The 15395-nt window shown below is 43.8% G+C and overlaps 1 protein-coding gene across 2 annotated transcripts in view; it reads right to left on the bottom strand.

Annotated features, from left to right (window-relative positions):
- Positions 1-10387: 10387 nt before the first annotated feature.
- Positions 10388-15395, bottom strand: part of LOC148543426 (histo-blood group ABO system transferase-like) — an 89893-nt gene continuing 84885 nt past the window's right edge. For both annotated transcript variants that reach the window (XM_088452575.1, XM_088453104.1), the window contains one exon: positions 10388-11731. In XM_088452575.1, the coding sequence (XP_088308701.1) occupies positions 11002-11731 (730 nt within the window). In that variant the 3' untranslated portion in view covers positions 10388-11001. The remainder of the gene's footprint in view (positions 11732-15395) is intronic.

Raw genomic sequence — 15395 nt, 5'->3', positions numbered from 1 at the left:
ACTGCTCTAGATGATGGAAATGTTAGTCAAGTTTAAACAGTAAAATGCATAACATCAATGGTACTATAGCATTTCCATAGGTAGTTAAGATAATTTACATATAACACATAAACATGTAATTGCAAATCCTTAAATAAGCATTCATTTGAACTAATTATACTTAAGCAAATGAATATCTATTAATTTCACTCTGCCCTAGATTCTGTAGGATTCACATGTCCTGATTTAAACCTAGTTGTTTCATTATTGGTGGCGCTCATAAATTAGTCCTGTGAAATTGCCCCGGGATCCATAACACATGATAATCCGGTTTTGAGTTCTCTTGCAAATAATATATTTTAAAGGGAAGACCTTGGTGTGTTACAAATCTACAAATATAAATATAGACATTTCCATGCAGATAATTACTTTCTGGGCCAGATGTAATCCTCACCTATAGCTGCTAATTAGGGCCCTGATTCAGACCCACTTGCAAGTGGGCGTACGTACGTTCGGCGTACGTAAAAAAATATTTAAATTCAAGCACTCGCTCGTATTTTCGTACGCAGCTAAAAATCCGCCCAAAACTCAGGCGACCCCTCCTCTAACTAACGAGCGTGCCAAATAGCGAGCGTACATCCCCGAAATGGCTTGAAGGGAACGCACGCACAAGTACAAACCGGAAGTGGGCCTGTCAGATTCCGATTACCTGCTCGTTTTTTCTGCCTACCTCCCTCAATCGTATCATTCCAATCAATGTATCAATTAGCTAAATTGTTTTTTTTTTTTCAACACAATGCAATAAACTTTAATCTTGTCCGTGTTTGTGTTTACTCGCAGAATACGTACGGCTGAAACCTTTGCTTTTATTGTTCAAAAGACATGTTAGCCCCAATTAAACAATTGTTCTATTTGTTTGTATCCCCACAAATTTTCTGTGGTTCATTTCTTTATTTAAATTTGCTTACGCATGTCACAGCATCAAGCCTATCATAACTCTCAAGAGATTTGTGGCCCTGTCGAACACATGACTCATACACTAACCAATAGAATTTGTCCTGTTAATTTCCCAAATACATTAGCCAATCAAATTTTTTTTGGGTGCTTTATTAAAAATAATTTTCTAAAAAAACACCATTGCCATCATGAGATCCGCCGCATTCACCAGGCGCGAACTGCTGGTGCTGACGGAGGTGATGGACAGGCGGATCACCAGTCAGCCTCCACCCATCTCAAATAGCCGAAAGCATTCCGCATATGCGGAGGTACGTCGCCGCCTGCACTCCTTCGGCTCACGCCGACATATTGGCCAGCTGGAGCGCAGGTGGTCGGACCTGCACCGGCGTACGCCCCGCTTACTGGCATGCTTTCGCATGCAGATCAAGGAAAGTAAGTTTTATGGACTGTGGTTTTCAAGTTTATCTTGTGGGCCCTAACTGTGTGTGCATGTTTTCAAGTCTGTCCTATTTAGTAATTGTAGTCATATCTGCATGTGCATGTTTTCATGTCTGTCCTATTTAGTCATTGTAGTCATATCTGCATGTGCATGTTTTCATGTCTGTCCTATTTAGTCATTGTAGTCATATCTGCATGTGCATGTTTTCATGTCTGTCCTATTTAGTCATTGTAGTCATATCTGCATGTGCATGTTTTCATGTCTGTCCTATTTAGTCATTGTAGTCATATCTGCATGTGCATGTTTTCATGTCTGTCCTATTTAGTCATTGTAGTCATATCTGCATGTGCATGTTTTCATGTCTGTCCTATTCAGTCATTGTACATTTTTTGTTTTTTTTATTTTTTATTTTTGATTCCTGTTGAAACTAACCACAATATTTTTTTCATCTTTTAGGGGCACAGCAAAGACTACGGCGTCATCACCAGACAAGACGCCGGTCCCGGCCCCTCTCTCCAACCCCCAATTCCTCAATTACCCCCTCCTCCCCAGACCCTGTGGCCGAGATTTCTGGTCTACTTCCCCTCCAGCCCAATTCCCCCTCTCCTCCATCCGCCCCTCCTCCAAATACCCCCTCCCAGGATTCTTCAAACACCCTGCCCCTAGGTTTGGGGAATGTAGCCACCTCCGAGGTGGTCCAGGGAGTGGCTTCTCGCTCTGGCGTTTTGCCGAACGGTATGTTTTTTTATTTTATTTTGGGCTCCACAAACTGTTTGTATGTAATCATGTGTCGTCCCCATTTGTTTTGGCTTTCTGTCGCCTTAGGGTATTTTTGGGGGTTGTCTTTACCTGTTCCTGCTGATTTCACCATACGCATATCACACCTGTGTGCATTTTTTTAGGGCCCTTGTATTTTTGGCCTAGGACATTTTGGGGTGCTGGGTTTTATCCGTGTAATGTTTTTTTTGGCCACAAGCTTTTAAGTTTTGGTTTGCTTGTTTTGTGTTTTTTTAGAATGTTGCTTCATTATTGATTTATTAATCCCCAAACTTTTGTCACCCACAGAGGAACAGAGGCGTTGGGCATAAATCTGTCAACGTATACGGGAGCAAGTCACCGGGCTTCTGCAGGGCCTTGACCATCTGGCGGTCCTCCGTAGGAATTAGTTTTTTTTTTCTAATTGTTTACAAATAAATCAGTTTTAATTCACGCTCTGTCTCATGCGTTTTTAGTAAATCCAAGATTCTTTACACTGACATAAGTAGACTCTTCAAGCAAGGATTGCCACAGAATCTCACTACAGATTGTGTGTTGTATTTTGAAGGCAAACAGGCACAAGAAACCCCTCCCAGTACCAATGTCATTTTCTTTTTTTGGGGTGGACAACATGATAGTTTAGAACATTTTTCTGGTTCCTATTTGGTGGCCAATCTGCTTAGGACAATCTTACGAAGGCAACTGATTGTACAGGATTCCTTGGTGTGTTGGTTAGTACCCCGAAAACATATTACATTTTAGCTCCACTTGCTTCATTACTGGGTTACCCCTTAGGTAAAATTAACGTTTGGAAGTTTGTTTACACTTGCTTCTAACGTGCCCAAAAAGGAAACAAATTACACTCTCCAAATATTTATTCACAACAGAAATCAAAATACAAAGTGGTCACTCACAAACAAAACACACAGTGATAATCAGAAATACACCACATACCAAAAACAGGAAACAAACACACAACAAATCAAGAACTGGTTGACGAAGGTCCATGCCCACATGATTTCAAAAATATGGCGTTGCAATATGGGTGTCATAATATATTCCAGAAGTGTCCACATAAAGGTTTTTGAAGGGTAGCAGGAAGCAGTCATCGTGGGAGTGGCAAAGATTATGCAAACAAACAGAAGATGGTGCAAGAATATCAAAAAAGATGAACGGCAAAAAACCATAACACATTGGGTATACACACTGTTGTTTGGTCAATAATTACCTAAAATATCGGGCCACCACATCATCGCGTATGGCCCCCCCACATACTGACCTCCGACCAACCTCGGGGGGGCCATCCTCAGGTAAGGCATCCTCTGGCTGCATTGGAACACCACTCCTTATGGCGATGTTGTGAAAGATCCCACACAGGACCACAATTTTCGAAACCATATCCGGCAAATACATGAGCTCGCCACCAGAGCGGTGGAAGCATCTGAATCGGCCTTTTAAAAGGCCGATACAGCGCTCCACCACTTGCCTGGTGGCTGTAATTGCGGTATTAAACTCACTTTGTGGGCCTGGTGTGGGAGCCAAATAAGGAGTGAGCAGCCAGGGCATGCAAGGGTATCCACTGTCTCCTGTGAAAAAGAATAGACAACATCAGGATCACTGTGTATCAAGCTTAACATTGTTATGTACTAAAGGTCTCCACTTACCCAGAAGCCACGCATCACCAGCTTGTAGGTTGTTTAATTTGTGCCATATCCCTGATTGCCGGATGACGAAGGAGTCATGTGCACTTCCTGGTAATTTTGCATTCAGGGACAGGATCTGGAGGGAGGCATCACATACCACCATTACATTCAGGGAGTGATAGTGTTTACGGTTGCGAAATATTGCCTCCAGCCGTGCTGGAGGCTGAAGTGGTATGTGAGTACCATCCACAACCCCTATGATGTGTGGGAAGCCAGCTATTTGGTAAAAATTGGCCTTGGCCACACTAAGGGCACCCATATCCAAAGGCATTTTAATAAAATGATGGAGGTGCTTGAAAAGGGCCTCCATCACTGCCCTCAGGATCCTTGAAAAGGAGGATTGTGAGATGCCTGCCACTATGCCCACCGTTGTTTGAAATGATCCTGAGGCACAGAAATGTAACACCGCCATAAATTGCGTAAGTGGTGGTATTGCTGTTGGACTGTCAATTTGCCGCTCAAGATCACTCTCTATTAATGAGAGAGTGTCTATGATGATTTTGGGAGGAAGATGGTAGCATCTTAAAACCTCATCATCGGGCATTCCAAAAAGGGTGACACGTGTTCGAAATATCTGGGGCCTTGCACGCCTATGATGCCTACGCCTGGGACAAGATTGAGGTTGGTCGGCTTCCGGGAGCATGGCCAGAACAATCCGCCCAAGATCAACCTGAAATGGCAGGATTTGAATGTAAGGCTTTGGACCCACCCCAAAAGAAAATTAAGAACAACTTAGCTTGATGATACCATCCATTGCTGCTTACATGCCGGGGTATTGTCATGATACGTCCAAACTGAAAATAATCCCAATATTAATTTGTAAAAGATTAGTCTGTGCATTTATGTTTCTAAATTTTGTGCTAGACAAAACATAAAATAGGCGAAACACACATTTGGGCAAAGAGCAAAACGACATTGCACACAGTACATCAAAATGGGTTGAAATGTAAGGCAAAAATGCTAAAGGGCAACCACAAACAATTTTACAGGATTAATAAGCATTTAAAAATGCGCTAATTAGTTCGCCAATACAAGTTAATAAACAAACAGAGAAAATTGCGCTAATTAGTTCGCAAATACAAGTCACTATACAAACAGAGAAAAATGCGCTAATTAGTTCGCCAATACAAGTTAATAAACAAACAGAGAAAATTGCGCTAATTAGTTCGCAAATACAAGTCACTATACAAACAGAGAAAAATGCGCTAATTAGTTCGCAAATACAAGTTAATAAACAAACATAGAAAAATGCGCAAATTAGTTCGCAAATACAAGTCACTATACAAACAGAGAAAAATGCGCTAATTAGTTCGCAAATACAAGTTAAAAAATGGACTTACCAAGAGCAAATATATTGCTCTTGGGTCTTTGGGTCCGAAATAAAAAAAACCTAAAAGAGATGAAATTATGGATCAAAAAATTAAAAACAAGAAGAAACACAATGAGACACCAATTGAACAAAAGTTAGACTTCACAAAACTTACCAAATCAAGAAACGAGGCCAAAACCCCCCCCCCAAAAAAAGCGAACGGAAAAAAAAAACGCTAATCTAGCAAACAAAATAAAGTCCAAACGCCAACTCCTTAATCCGCAAACAAGAAACTCCAACCAAGGTAACCTCCAACAATCCAAAAACGCCACCTCGACTCGAGACACACCAAGCCATAAATAGTGTTTCGTTTCCCGCACAAATTAAGGAGGGATCATAGGAACGCACAATCAATGATGCGGCCGCAAAATAAGGACGCATGTATAAATACGTCACGAAACAACATTTAAATTCTGGTGTATTTCTTGTTTGGACCTCAGACATGGCTACAGACCAGGGAAACAATGGACAAGAGTCAGGCGGTAAGTCTTTCATGCATTTTGTCTCAATGATTAATTTGAAACATAAGATTGGGCAAGTTGTGAATTTGAGAAATCTGCATATTTACACAAATAGGTGAGGAGGATGACATGGAAGAGGCTGCTGGGCCCAGTATTCCGGCCAAAGCTGCCAAAAAAAAAAGGCAGCCACATTTCACAAGAAAGGAGATGGAGGTTTTGATTCAGAAGTGTGTGGACATCCTGTCACAGGCAGACAGGAATATGAGTACAAGCCAGAAGTGGAGAATGTGGGAAGAGGTAGCCGTTGCTGTCAATAGGGTGGGTGATTATGTCCGTCTAGCCTGGGATGTCAAACGGCGGTAAGTAAACACTTGCCCCCCCTATAAACAAACCCCATTTTAAACAAAAGGATAATGCTTCCCATTTTATCCCACAGATGGGGCGACTTCAAATATGGCCTAAAGTAAAAACTCGCCGACATGGCTAGGCATGTAAGGGGGACAGGTGGGGGTCCCACCCCTGTGTCATTGGAGTTGACGGATTTAGAAGAGCTGGCACAGGGGTGTGTGCAGCCTGTGGAGGTGTTTGGCGTGTCCAACATGGATACGGACATGCCAGACTTTGCGGCTCCTCATGTTGTCCCAGGTAAATCTTGTGATGTCACCAACTCTGAAATGTTATTGGGCCAATATGTAGATTCTAATGTGAGTCTTTTCTCATTTTTCCTAACAGAGACACAGGCGGATGAGTCTGCTCCAGAGGGGAGCCTTGGCCACCGAATTTCTGCTGGCTCTGCAGGGGAGGAACCAGTACATCCGGCTGAGGACCCTGCAGAAGCCAGTCCAGGGCAATCCCCCTCGCAGGCAGTGGCCCTCCTCACAGAACTCAATTTCAAATCGGATTCCCATACGGAGATTCTGCAGAGGATGGACGCCAGTCTGCTACGGGTGGCTGAGGCCCTGGAGCAAAATGCTGCGGCCAACGTGACCATTGGTCAGGCCCTGGCGGAAAATACCAGGGCCAACATCCGCATCGCCAATGCCCTGGAGCAGCTCGTTCGCCAGCACATGGTGGAGCCGACCTCCCTTCCTGCCGGAACATCAGGAACCTCCACCTCTGGCACAACATCAGCCAATCCTCCAAATGTGCCTAGCTCTGTGCCTAGTCCAGAGGCCACAACATCTGCCTCTGGACAGGCAAGCCCGATGACATCCCGGACCCGGTCTGGCGCCCTCCCTCCCCCAGCCAAACGGGTGAAAAAACGGTGACAGCAATGGCGACTTTTCCCACACTCCTTCTGTGCTTGGCTCATATTCCTTTCTGGTCAAAACTTCCCTCTCCTTTCTTGTGAATTATTTTTAATTTTGTGTTCTACATTTCATAAATCTTTTATGTTGGCCCAATTATTGTAACTTTGGGAATGAACCCTGCAAAAAAACTTTGCCACAAATTGTTTTTTTTTTAATTTTTTGTTTGAGCAATAAAATTTTTTTTAAAAACTGACATTGTATTCTCACATTATTGTCAAAATGGATTACATTTAATCCTGGGCCAAAAGGCACAAACTGGCAAAAACCACATTTTACATGCCCCCCAAAAAAAGGGCTCTTTAAGGAATGTTTCAAATTTAACATAACAATGCAAATTCAACAGGCCAAAAGAAAAAGGTAAAAACAAAAAAAACATGATGACATTATTGTTACAATAGGCCCTAACCAACAAATTGAGGCCAAAAGAAACAACCACAAATGTACGTAAATTGATTGTGTAATCATCACATTAGCAGCTATGATTTCCACCTGCGTACGCTTTTGTGCAAACACAAAAAACTACTTTCAAAACACATACCAAGCCGGTTTTCAATCCACCACTAATTGCTGTTCAGACCACCCGCGATTAATCGCAGCAACATCGAGGAGTGCCGGGATGGAGGAGAAGGCCATCGCCAATGTGGTCGAGTAATCCAGACCCTAAGCTGTGCGAGCATTTTGAAGGGAAAGAGGATCATCCAGTGACGTATGAGTCGGTCCGTACACATTTTACACTCACATCTGCTAATGTATGTACGCCCCAAAAACGCCTCGCCACGCCTGCGTTTTTCCATCTCCACCCCAGTCAACACCCAAAAACACCCTGTTCTGTCAATGACATTTGACATGTCACTTCCTGTACGCTATTTGACGAACGAGACCAAAAAAACTTGCAATCTGCCGTACGCACATGCGCAGTGTGACACAGGCGCGGTTAGTCAACATCGGAACGCAACGAGCATACTGCTGTTTGCTTATGGCTCTGAATGAGGGCCTAGGTTTGTAGTTGTAATACTGTTGGTATCATCTCCACAGAATATTTATCTGCTTGCAAAGCTGGCACTGTAGTTTATATAGGTAGAGTTCTCTGCTATGTTTAGGGTGCAGGTGCCATTTACAGTCAGTGGAGCAGAACTCAGTCACCTCTCCTGAGGTAAATTACTAAGACATAGGCCCTCATTCAGAGGCGCTCGCAAAATGCGAGCGCTCGTTCTGAAAGAGGGTGGCCGCTTGTATTTTGAAGTGCGGCCTCCTGGTCGCTAGCTAAGCTGCGGGTTACCTCCCACAGCTTTTACGACTGACCAGGTTGATGGTCGCGATGGTCAAGACCATCGCGACCATCGGGGCTTGCGACGAGACCCTAAGGTTGGGTCTCGGCAACCGCAAGCCCCAGGAAGCTCCCCACTGACATCACTGCTGATGTCAGTGCGGCCGCCCACAAAACGGCAGGTGTTCCTTAAGGAACGCCTCCGTTTGTGAAAACACCCCCCCTGCCACGCTCCGCCACACCTGTAGTGAGCTCCGGAGCGAGAGAATTTCTCTCTCGCACCGGGGCTTGCACACGCGCAGTGCGGACGCTGCGTGTGCGCAGGGTCTAAACATTGACCCGCTTGTGAGCGCTCAGCGCTTGCGAGCGGGTCTGAATGAGGTCCATAGTTACCAAACTCCCAAGCAATATATGAGCTGAAATTATATGTGGATATATAAAGACACTAATTTGATCCACTCCCCACACTCTAGAGGAAGCTGAGCGGTCATTGCTCAGTGAAACGCGTTGAGAGACACTGTGCCACCATCCACTTGGATTTTATACCTTTTGGAGGCTAAATTTGGTCTTCCACCATCCCTTGGAATTTCATTATTTGCAGCTATGGATGCTCCCTTATGAATCGTGCTTCAGCTCATATATCGCTATTGCTGGATGCCAGAGGACGCCCTGACAGCTATTTCAGCCATGTGTTGGTAAAGTTGCACTGCTGCTAATCATTTCTCATTTGGGACAATGCGGAAAGAACCCTAAATCCAACTATTGACTATTATATCTGTCTCCAAGTGGACTTTTACAGTATTTTTACTGAATTTTATCAATTACTTTTCAATACTATAATATATTTATCTACTTGTGATCTGTTGAATCGCGCAATGTGCTAGATGTGAAACCCATCTGTTTAAAGTATTTATTATACTTTATTAAATTATATTTTAATTTATCCTATTTACTAAACCGTCCATCATCTTCTTATGCACTGAGCCTTTATTTAGCGCTGGTACCCCCTTTATATATGCCTTTCTCGGAGCCCAGGAGCTGCATCCGATGTTCAGGAGCCTCCCAGCCATTCCAGGAGGGTAAAAAAAAAATCTGTACTAGTATGAAAAAAAATGCACATTTTATTCTCACACCAATAGCATTGCTTTTTCTCACCTTTATGTGCCCTGAGGAGGGCCTATGGACAGGACTGTCAGGAGCGGACACAAGCCCAGGCACTGTCCCCCTTAGCTGGTTGGAAAGGGGGTCAATACCCCCCTCTGCAGCTGTCCAGGATCCCCCAGGGGCCACCTCCAACAAGCCTGGGCTTGGGTAATCAGTACCCGCCCAGCCCATCTCAGCACCCCTGCCTAGGGATCACTGGGTCCAGGGGGAGCAAACAAGGGTGTACCTGAACAGCCCTGTAGATGGATGTCACCTGGGATTATTACTGTGTTAGAGATTTACTGTATGGTAAAGTAAAGCAGCATCCTATACCATAACATGTGCCAGATAAGCATCACAGAATACGGTACTTACAGTGAGCAATCTATTAAAAAGGGTGTAGTAGGTATTACCACCGGCCAAATGGCTCAAATCCCGACAGGGGAAGCCCGGCAGGGGTGAAGATCCCGTTCGCTAATTAAGGTAAGTATCGCTAACCGAATTCCCTAGCCTAACACTCCCTTAGGGGTGCCTAACCCTAACCTCCCCCCTAGTGCCTAAACCTAACCACCCCCTTCCCCGCAGCCTAAACCTAAGCCTCCGGGGGGGTGCCTAACTCTAACCTCCTCCCAGGGGTGCCTAATTCCCCCTTCCCCTAGCCCAAACCTAACCCTCCCGGGTGGGTTGCCTAACCCCAAGTCCCCCCGGGAGCCATAAAACCCAACCTTGCCCCCCTGCGACTGTCCGCGCCTGGCTTGCCTTCGTTCGGTATGCCGGGTGTCAGGCTCTCGGTGTAGGTCTAATAACAAACGTAGGGTTTTCGATGCCTGTCATTAGTACCTTGCCGGGATTAGACAGTCGGGAAGCCGGCGGTCTGCATTTAGACCGTCGGCTTCCTGACTACATCCCATTAAAAAATATGTAATTCGCAATATAAAATGAACCTGAAAAATGTCATAAGAGGTAGGTACGTCCTCCTTTTTATTTAACAAATCATGTCAATATGATAATAGTCAAACAATATATGCAAACGCTGAATAAAGATCTGATATTCACCTGGGTTTCCTTATTCTTCTATTTTCATGGACTATGGGGAGTTTTATATTACGCCATGTGTTCAGCATGTTATCAAATGTAAGAAACATATACAGTATAGTGCACTGGACCGTTGAGACCTCAACGGAGCCCTGGTACAGATGGGTCATTGCCAAATCTAGAGGGCATGGCCACAACCTCCAGAATAAAAAAAAAAAATGTAAAGAAGTATGCTTGGTGTCTCGAATCTGCATTGCAAGCTACAATTGTGTGTGTGTGTGTCCCAGTAGCTGGTCCACACCCAGGTAATTAATAGCCCCATCTTGGCGCCCCTGATAGTCCAATCATTTTAGAAGTACCCCCAATGCGCCCAAATATTTACATTAACTTAACTAGGGGTGAGCAGCAGGGGTGGAACTCAGCGTGCAAATAACTTGGACATGGGGCGTAATATTAGAGTGGAATAAAGGGAGAGGGGGAACTAAAATTAAACATTGAAATAAATAAAAATAAAAAAAGTATTTTGTTCTAATATGGGAACATAAAGGTACAATTCCTCATTGCACCCAATGTAAATCATTGTCATGAATTTGAAACATTGTTTATCTCTCGGTCATTGATTTCCCGTCTGAACCGGACTTCATTGTAATCTTTCTCTATACCAAGAAACCTCTTCGTTTTCACAACAGCAGGGGAACCATAATAATTGTTCCAGATGTATTCGGGAGAGAGGATTTTTGTTGGCTTGTGGGATAAAAAATATTTGTTTAAATAGCTCTCATCATGCCAAAGAGCCTCAATGTAATTCTCTTTGTCAGTCATCATGGCATTGTGGCAGTAGTTTGTCAATTTGATGACCTCATCTATTATACCCCCAAAATTTCCTCCAGCATAATAAAAGTCACCAAACTCAAGTGGAATGTAGGCCATGGATTGTGGCCTTCGCTCATAGGTAAACTGCCTATTCGATTCCATAAAGAAGCCGGGATGTAAAGCCCCAAAGACGTTACTTAGGATCTCCACCCCAACATCATCGAGGAAAATCATGTCTACGTCCACGCAGACCAAGAAGTCCACCTCATTGATAAAACGCTCATTAGAAAAGTCTCGTATCATCTCCATCCGCCTCATGGTAACATCCTGCCACCTTTTATAGGCAGGTACCTCCAGAATCACCAATTGTCTCCCCTCGGCAAGGGTGAAATTGAAGGTCTCGTTGGCGTGATCGGTGAACACGTAATAATTGACCGTGTGGCCCACCATGAAGAACTTTTCAGCAGTTTCAATTAATGTTTTTAAAAACATTATGTATCTAAAAAGAGAACAAAAATCAAATGACAACGTATTATAAAACAAAAATGCATAATGTAAGACTTTAGGGCACAGGTTCCTAAACTCCACCATTACAGTCCACGTTTTAAGGATATCTATGCTTGAGCACAGGTGACTTAATTAGTACATCACTCAATTTGATTTAACCATCTGCACTCAAGCATAAAAATCCTTAAAAAACCTGGACTGTAGTAGCGGAGTTTGGGATATTCTGCTTTAGGGAAAAACAATGCAGTACTGATCGAGAATATGTGGTAAGGGATATCTTTATATTATCATAAAACAGTGCCAGAAGTAATAGGACAGGGGTAATTTAATGGCTAGCAAAAAAAATTGAATAGCAAGCTTTTGGGGTGCTGAGACCAATCAGTCGGTAAAGTCTCCAAATGAATGCCCTTCACATACTGTAACTTCATAGTCTGTCATTAGAATTATTCATAAACCCTTTGAAATCATTATGCTGTGGAGCCTTTTACAGTAAGCCTACATAAAAAATAAATGCATAATAAAATATAATATACAATAAACTATACATTTAATTGAGCTTGTAAACATGTCCCTTGATGTATCATGGTGACCTAATACATCACGTAAACTATAAAACAAAAATCATGTTAAATGTGAACAGTCTCCATTTTTCAACGAACCCCCCCAGCAGGCATCATCTGCATGCTATATTACAATGTCACAGCCGCTGACGCTGTAACGTAGCATTTTGCGTGCAGATACACCCGCAGTCGCACACAGAATATAGGTGTGCCGCATATCATTTTAATCAGCAGAAGCTGCTTTGTGTTCTATTCGCATCGCTTTGCAGGCAGAAAGATGCTCGAAAAGGTACTCGGCGCTTCCGAGTCACAAGACTCTCACGTGTTATGTTTAACGCGACTTGTTGTAGCGCACGGAGGTAGGATGATTGTGGACACATCTGTATATCAAAGACTACATTGGGAAGTTATCAGAGGAGTATATTGTCAATACCAGTTATTTCCTCCCTCTAAAGTTCTATTAAAAAAAAAAAGTTATGTCACACGGTTTTCCAGCAACACCGGCCGCAGCTGGCGCGCCGTTGCCTGGCAACCACTGAAGCAGCTATGGTGCTAGATGCCCGCGTTTTGGCAGCACAAATACTTCACCCCATCCAAGGCCAATGTTTTAGGGGGGTCTGCTTGCAGTATGCTGCCTAAGATGTACCACGTCTTTACGTATATTAAAAGTTAAACAGAGATTTGCATTTTTGTAAATCCTCTGAGTGCCGCAGTTTTGAACCACTGGAGTATATATACGGTAAGCCTCCATCAAATAAACTTAATATAAGGATGATTTCAGAAGTATGTTAGTGTATTGTATGTTTAAACCGACTAGAGAAAATTAGAAAACCTGTGCTGCTCCTTGTGTGTACTACGGGCTAGCTGTCGTTAGGGCTGGTATGTATCAAGGGTTCCCCCTTTATGCTGGATATAGAGAAGTGGAAAAAGGTAAGATTACAGAACAAAAATGTTTAGAACTAAATGTTTTGTGACCAATGTTAAAAACATTGGTACTCCCAATGTTTTCCTTCGATGTCCCATCCCTAGTCTTACTGTTAAGGCCGGTACACACCAGACGATGTCTAGTGCATACCAACCTCGTTAGTGACGAGTCCCTGCTGGGTGCCGGCACTTGCCAATGCTGGCAGCGACGGAATGACGGCTGGGGCCATGCTGCATTCGGCAGCCATTGCCCTCACTAACGATGTGCCGATGACACGTGGGAGCATGCATCGTCAGTGCCATAGTGGGTACACACTGGCTGATGTGCCCGATGTGTCGGTCCAATCCGCCGGAGCAGGCGACATATCGCTTAGTGCAGTGGTTCCCAAACTGTGTGCCGTGGCACCCTGGGGTGCCTCAGGGCACTTATAGGGGTGCCTCGGTTTGGTGGTCTAGTACCAAATAAAGTTATTTTTAGTCAGTGTGATCGGCCTATCAAAAAATATGTGGACAAAATGAAGCACAGCCCTGTCAACCACCACATAACTGAACCTATTGGTGGGTACACACTACACGATATGCTCCCTGAGCAATATCGTGTAGTGTTGTCCCCGGCAGGATGTGCTCAATGTCGCTCATGACATTGAGCACAGCCGCTGAACGATATCATTAACGATATCGTTCAGCGCCGGGCTCTCTCCCCCATTCCCCAACATGCAGCAACCTGACGAGATCGTCAGGTTGGCCTGCATGTCAGCCCGATGAACGATAATGACGAACGACCTGCGGGAACGCGCGTCGTCGTTATCGTTCATCTTTTTGGGGTTAAAAATGGACGATAAAGTGGACGACTGAACGATAATGATATCGTTATCGTTCAGTCGTCCACTTTATTGCCCAGTGTGTACGCACCTTAATGGTGACATAAGCACATTTTACTACACTTCATTTTTGCTGAATTTTGGCCAAGGGGTGCCTTGGAAAAAATGCTGATACTCTAGGGTGATGTGATTCAAAAAAGTTTGGGAACCCTTGGCTTAGTGTGTACCCAGCATTAGTCTGTTGCCAGCTCCCCTACCTGTCCATCTCTGGCCCTTCTTTCCCTGACAGGACCAAATCACTCCCAGCCGTACCACTCCACCCCCTTCTTCTAAACTAGATCTATGTGTGTGTGTGTCCCATATACTGGGGCACACCCTCACAACAGAAAGGAGTACCCCACACACCTATATGTAAATACATGAAACACACAAGCATTCACATCATTCATACCTCATGCATAAGGCAAATACATGAAATATATAGGTTATGAATTACAATACACGTTTTAACAACATTTGCCACATGAGTTTTATTTCACATGCTCATACAGTACATATACTTTTACTATTCTAAATGTTTTATCCCTCTGGGATGGTGTACATACATACATTTCTTTACAGTACCATATATATTATACTTTTTTATTTTTTAGTTTCCACTAAAAGCACTCTAGTAAATATTTATTGTACATAACTTATATTAGCCGTACGTCAATATGGATACACCTGTACCAGCCATTCTGAGCATGCCCAGAGCTTCTGGAAGTCTCCTAAGGCTCTATTCACCATCGATTCATTTCTATAAACGCAGACGAAAATGAATATTTTCACCTGCAATTTAAGAAATTAAGTTTTCAGGCCATTCGTCAAAAGGGGAAAGCAGGAGATATTACAGATACATGCACTAGTATGGGGACAGAATTCATCAAGGTCCGTAAATACAATATTTTCAGGCCTCGACTGTGGGAGCATTTGCCATCTTCAAATGGCGAGTGCTCCCGCTACCCACTCCTTCTCTATGGGAAGGAGTCCCGGGTCGCGAAAAGGGATCCTTTCAGATCCCTCCGCCCCTGTCCGGCTCCTTCCGCCAGACGTCGGGGCTCTTGTGCGCATGTGTAACCTGTAGGTCAGGCATGCACACTAGTTTTACTGCTTGAAAGGAGTGAAAAACAGACGATTTTCAGTTCAGCTGTCTCCGCGCCAGAGCAATGGTGAATTGCTCCGGCACTTGCATCGAGTAGGAACGTTTATTATTGGGGCCTCAATAATTAATATGTTGAATAGAGCCCCTTGAGAGATATCAATTTAGCATTCTCAGAGGAAAGGGGAGACCAAGTCAGGGTCCTTATTA

This window comes from Taudactylus pleione, unplaced genomic scaffold, assembly GCF_031769625.1.
Source record: "Taudactylus pleione unplaced genomic scaffold, aTauple2 ptg000003l, whole genome shotgun sequence".
NCBI lineage: Eukaryota > Metazoa > Chordata > Amphibia > Anura > Myobatrachidae > Taudactylus > Taudactylus pleione.
The sequence above is the reverse complement of the archived record's forward strand: the minus strand, read 5'-3'. Positions and strand labels throughout refer to the sequence as shown.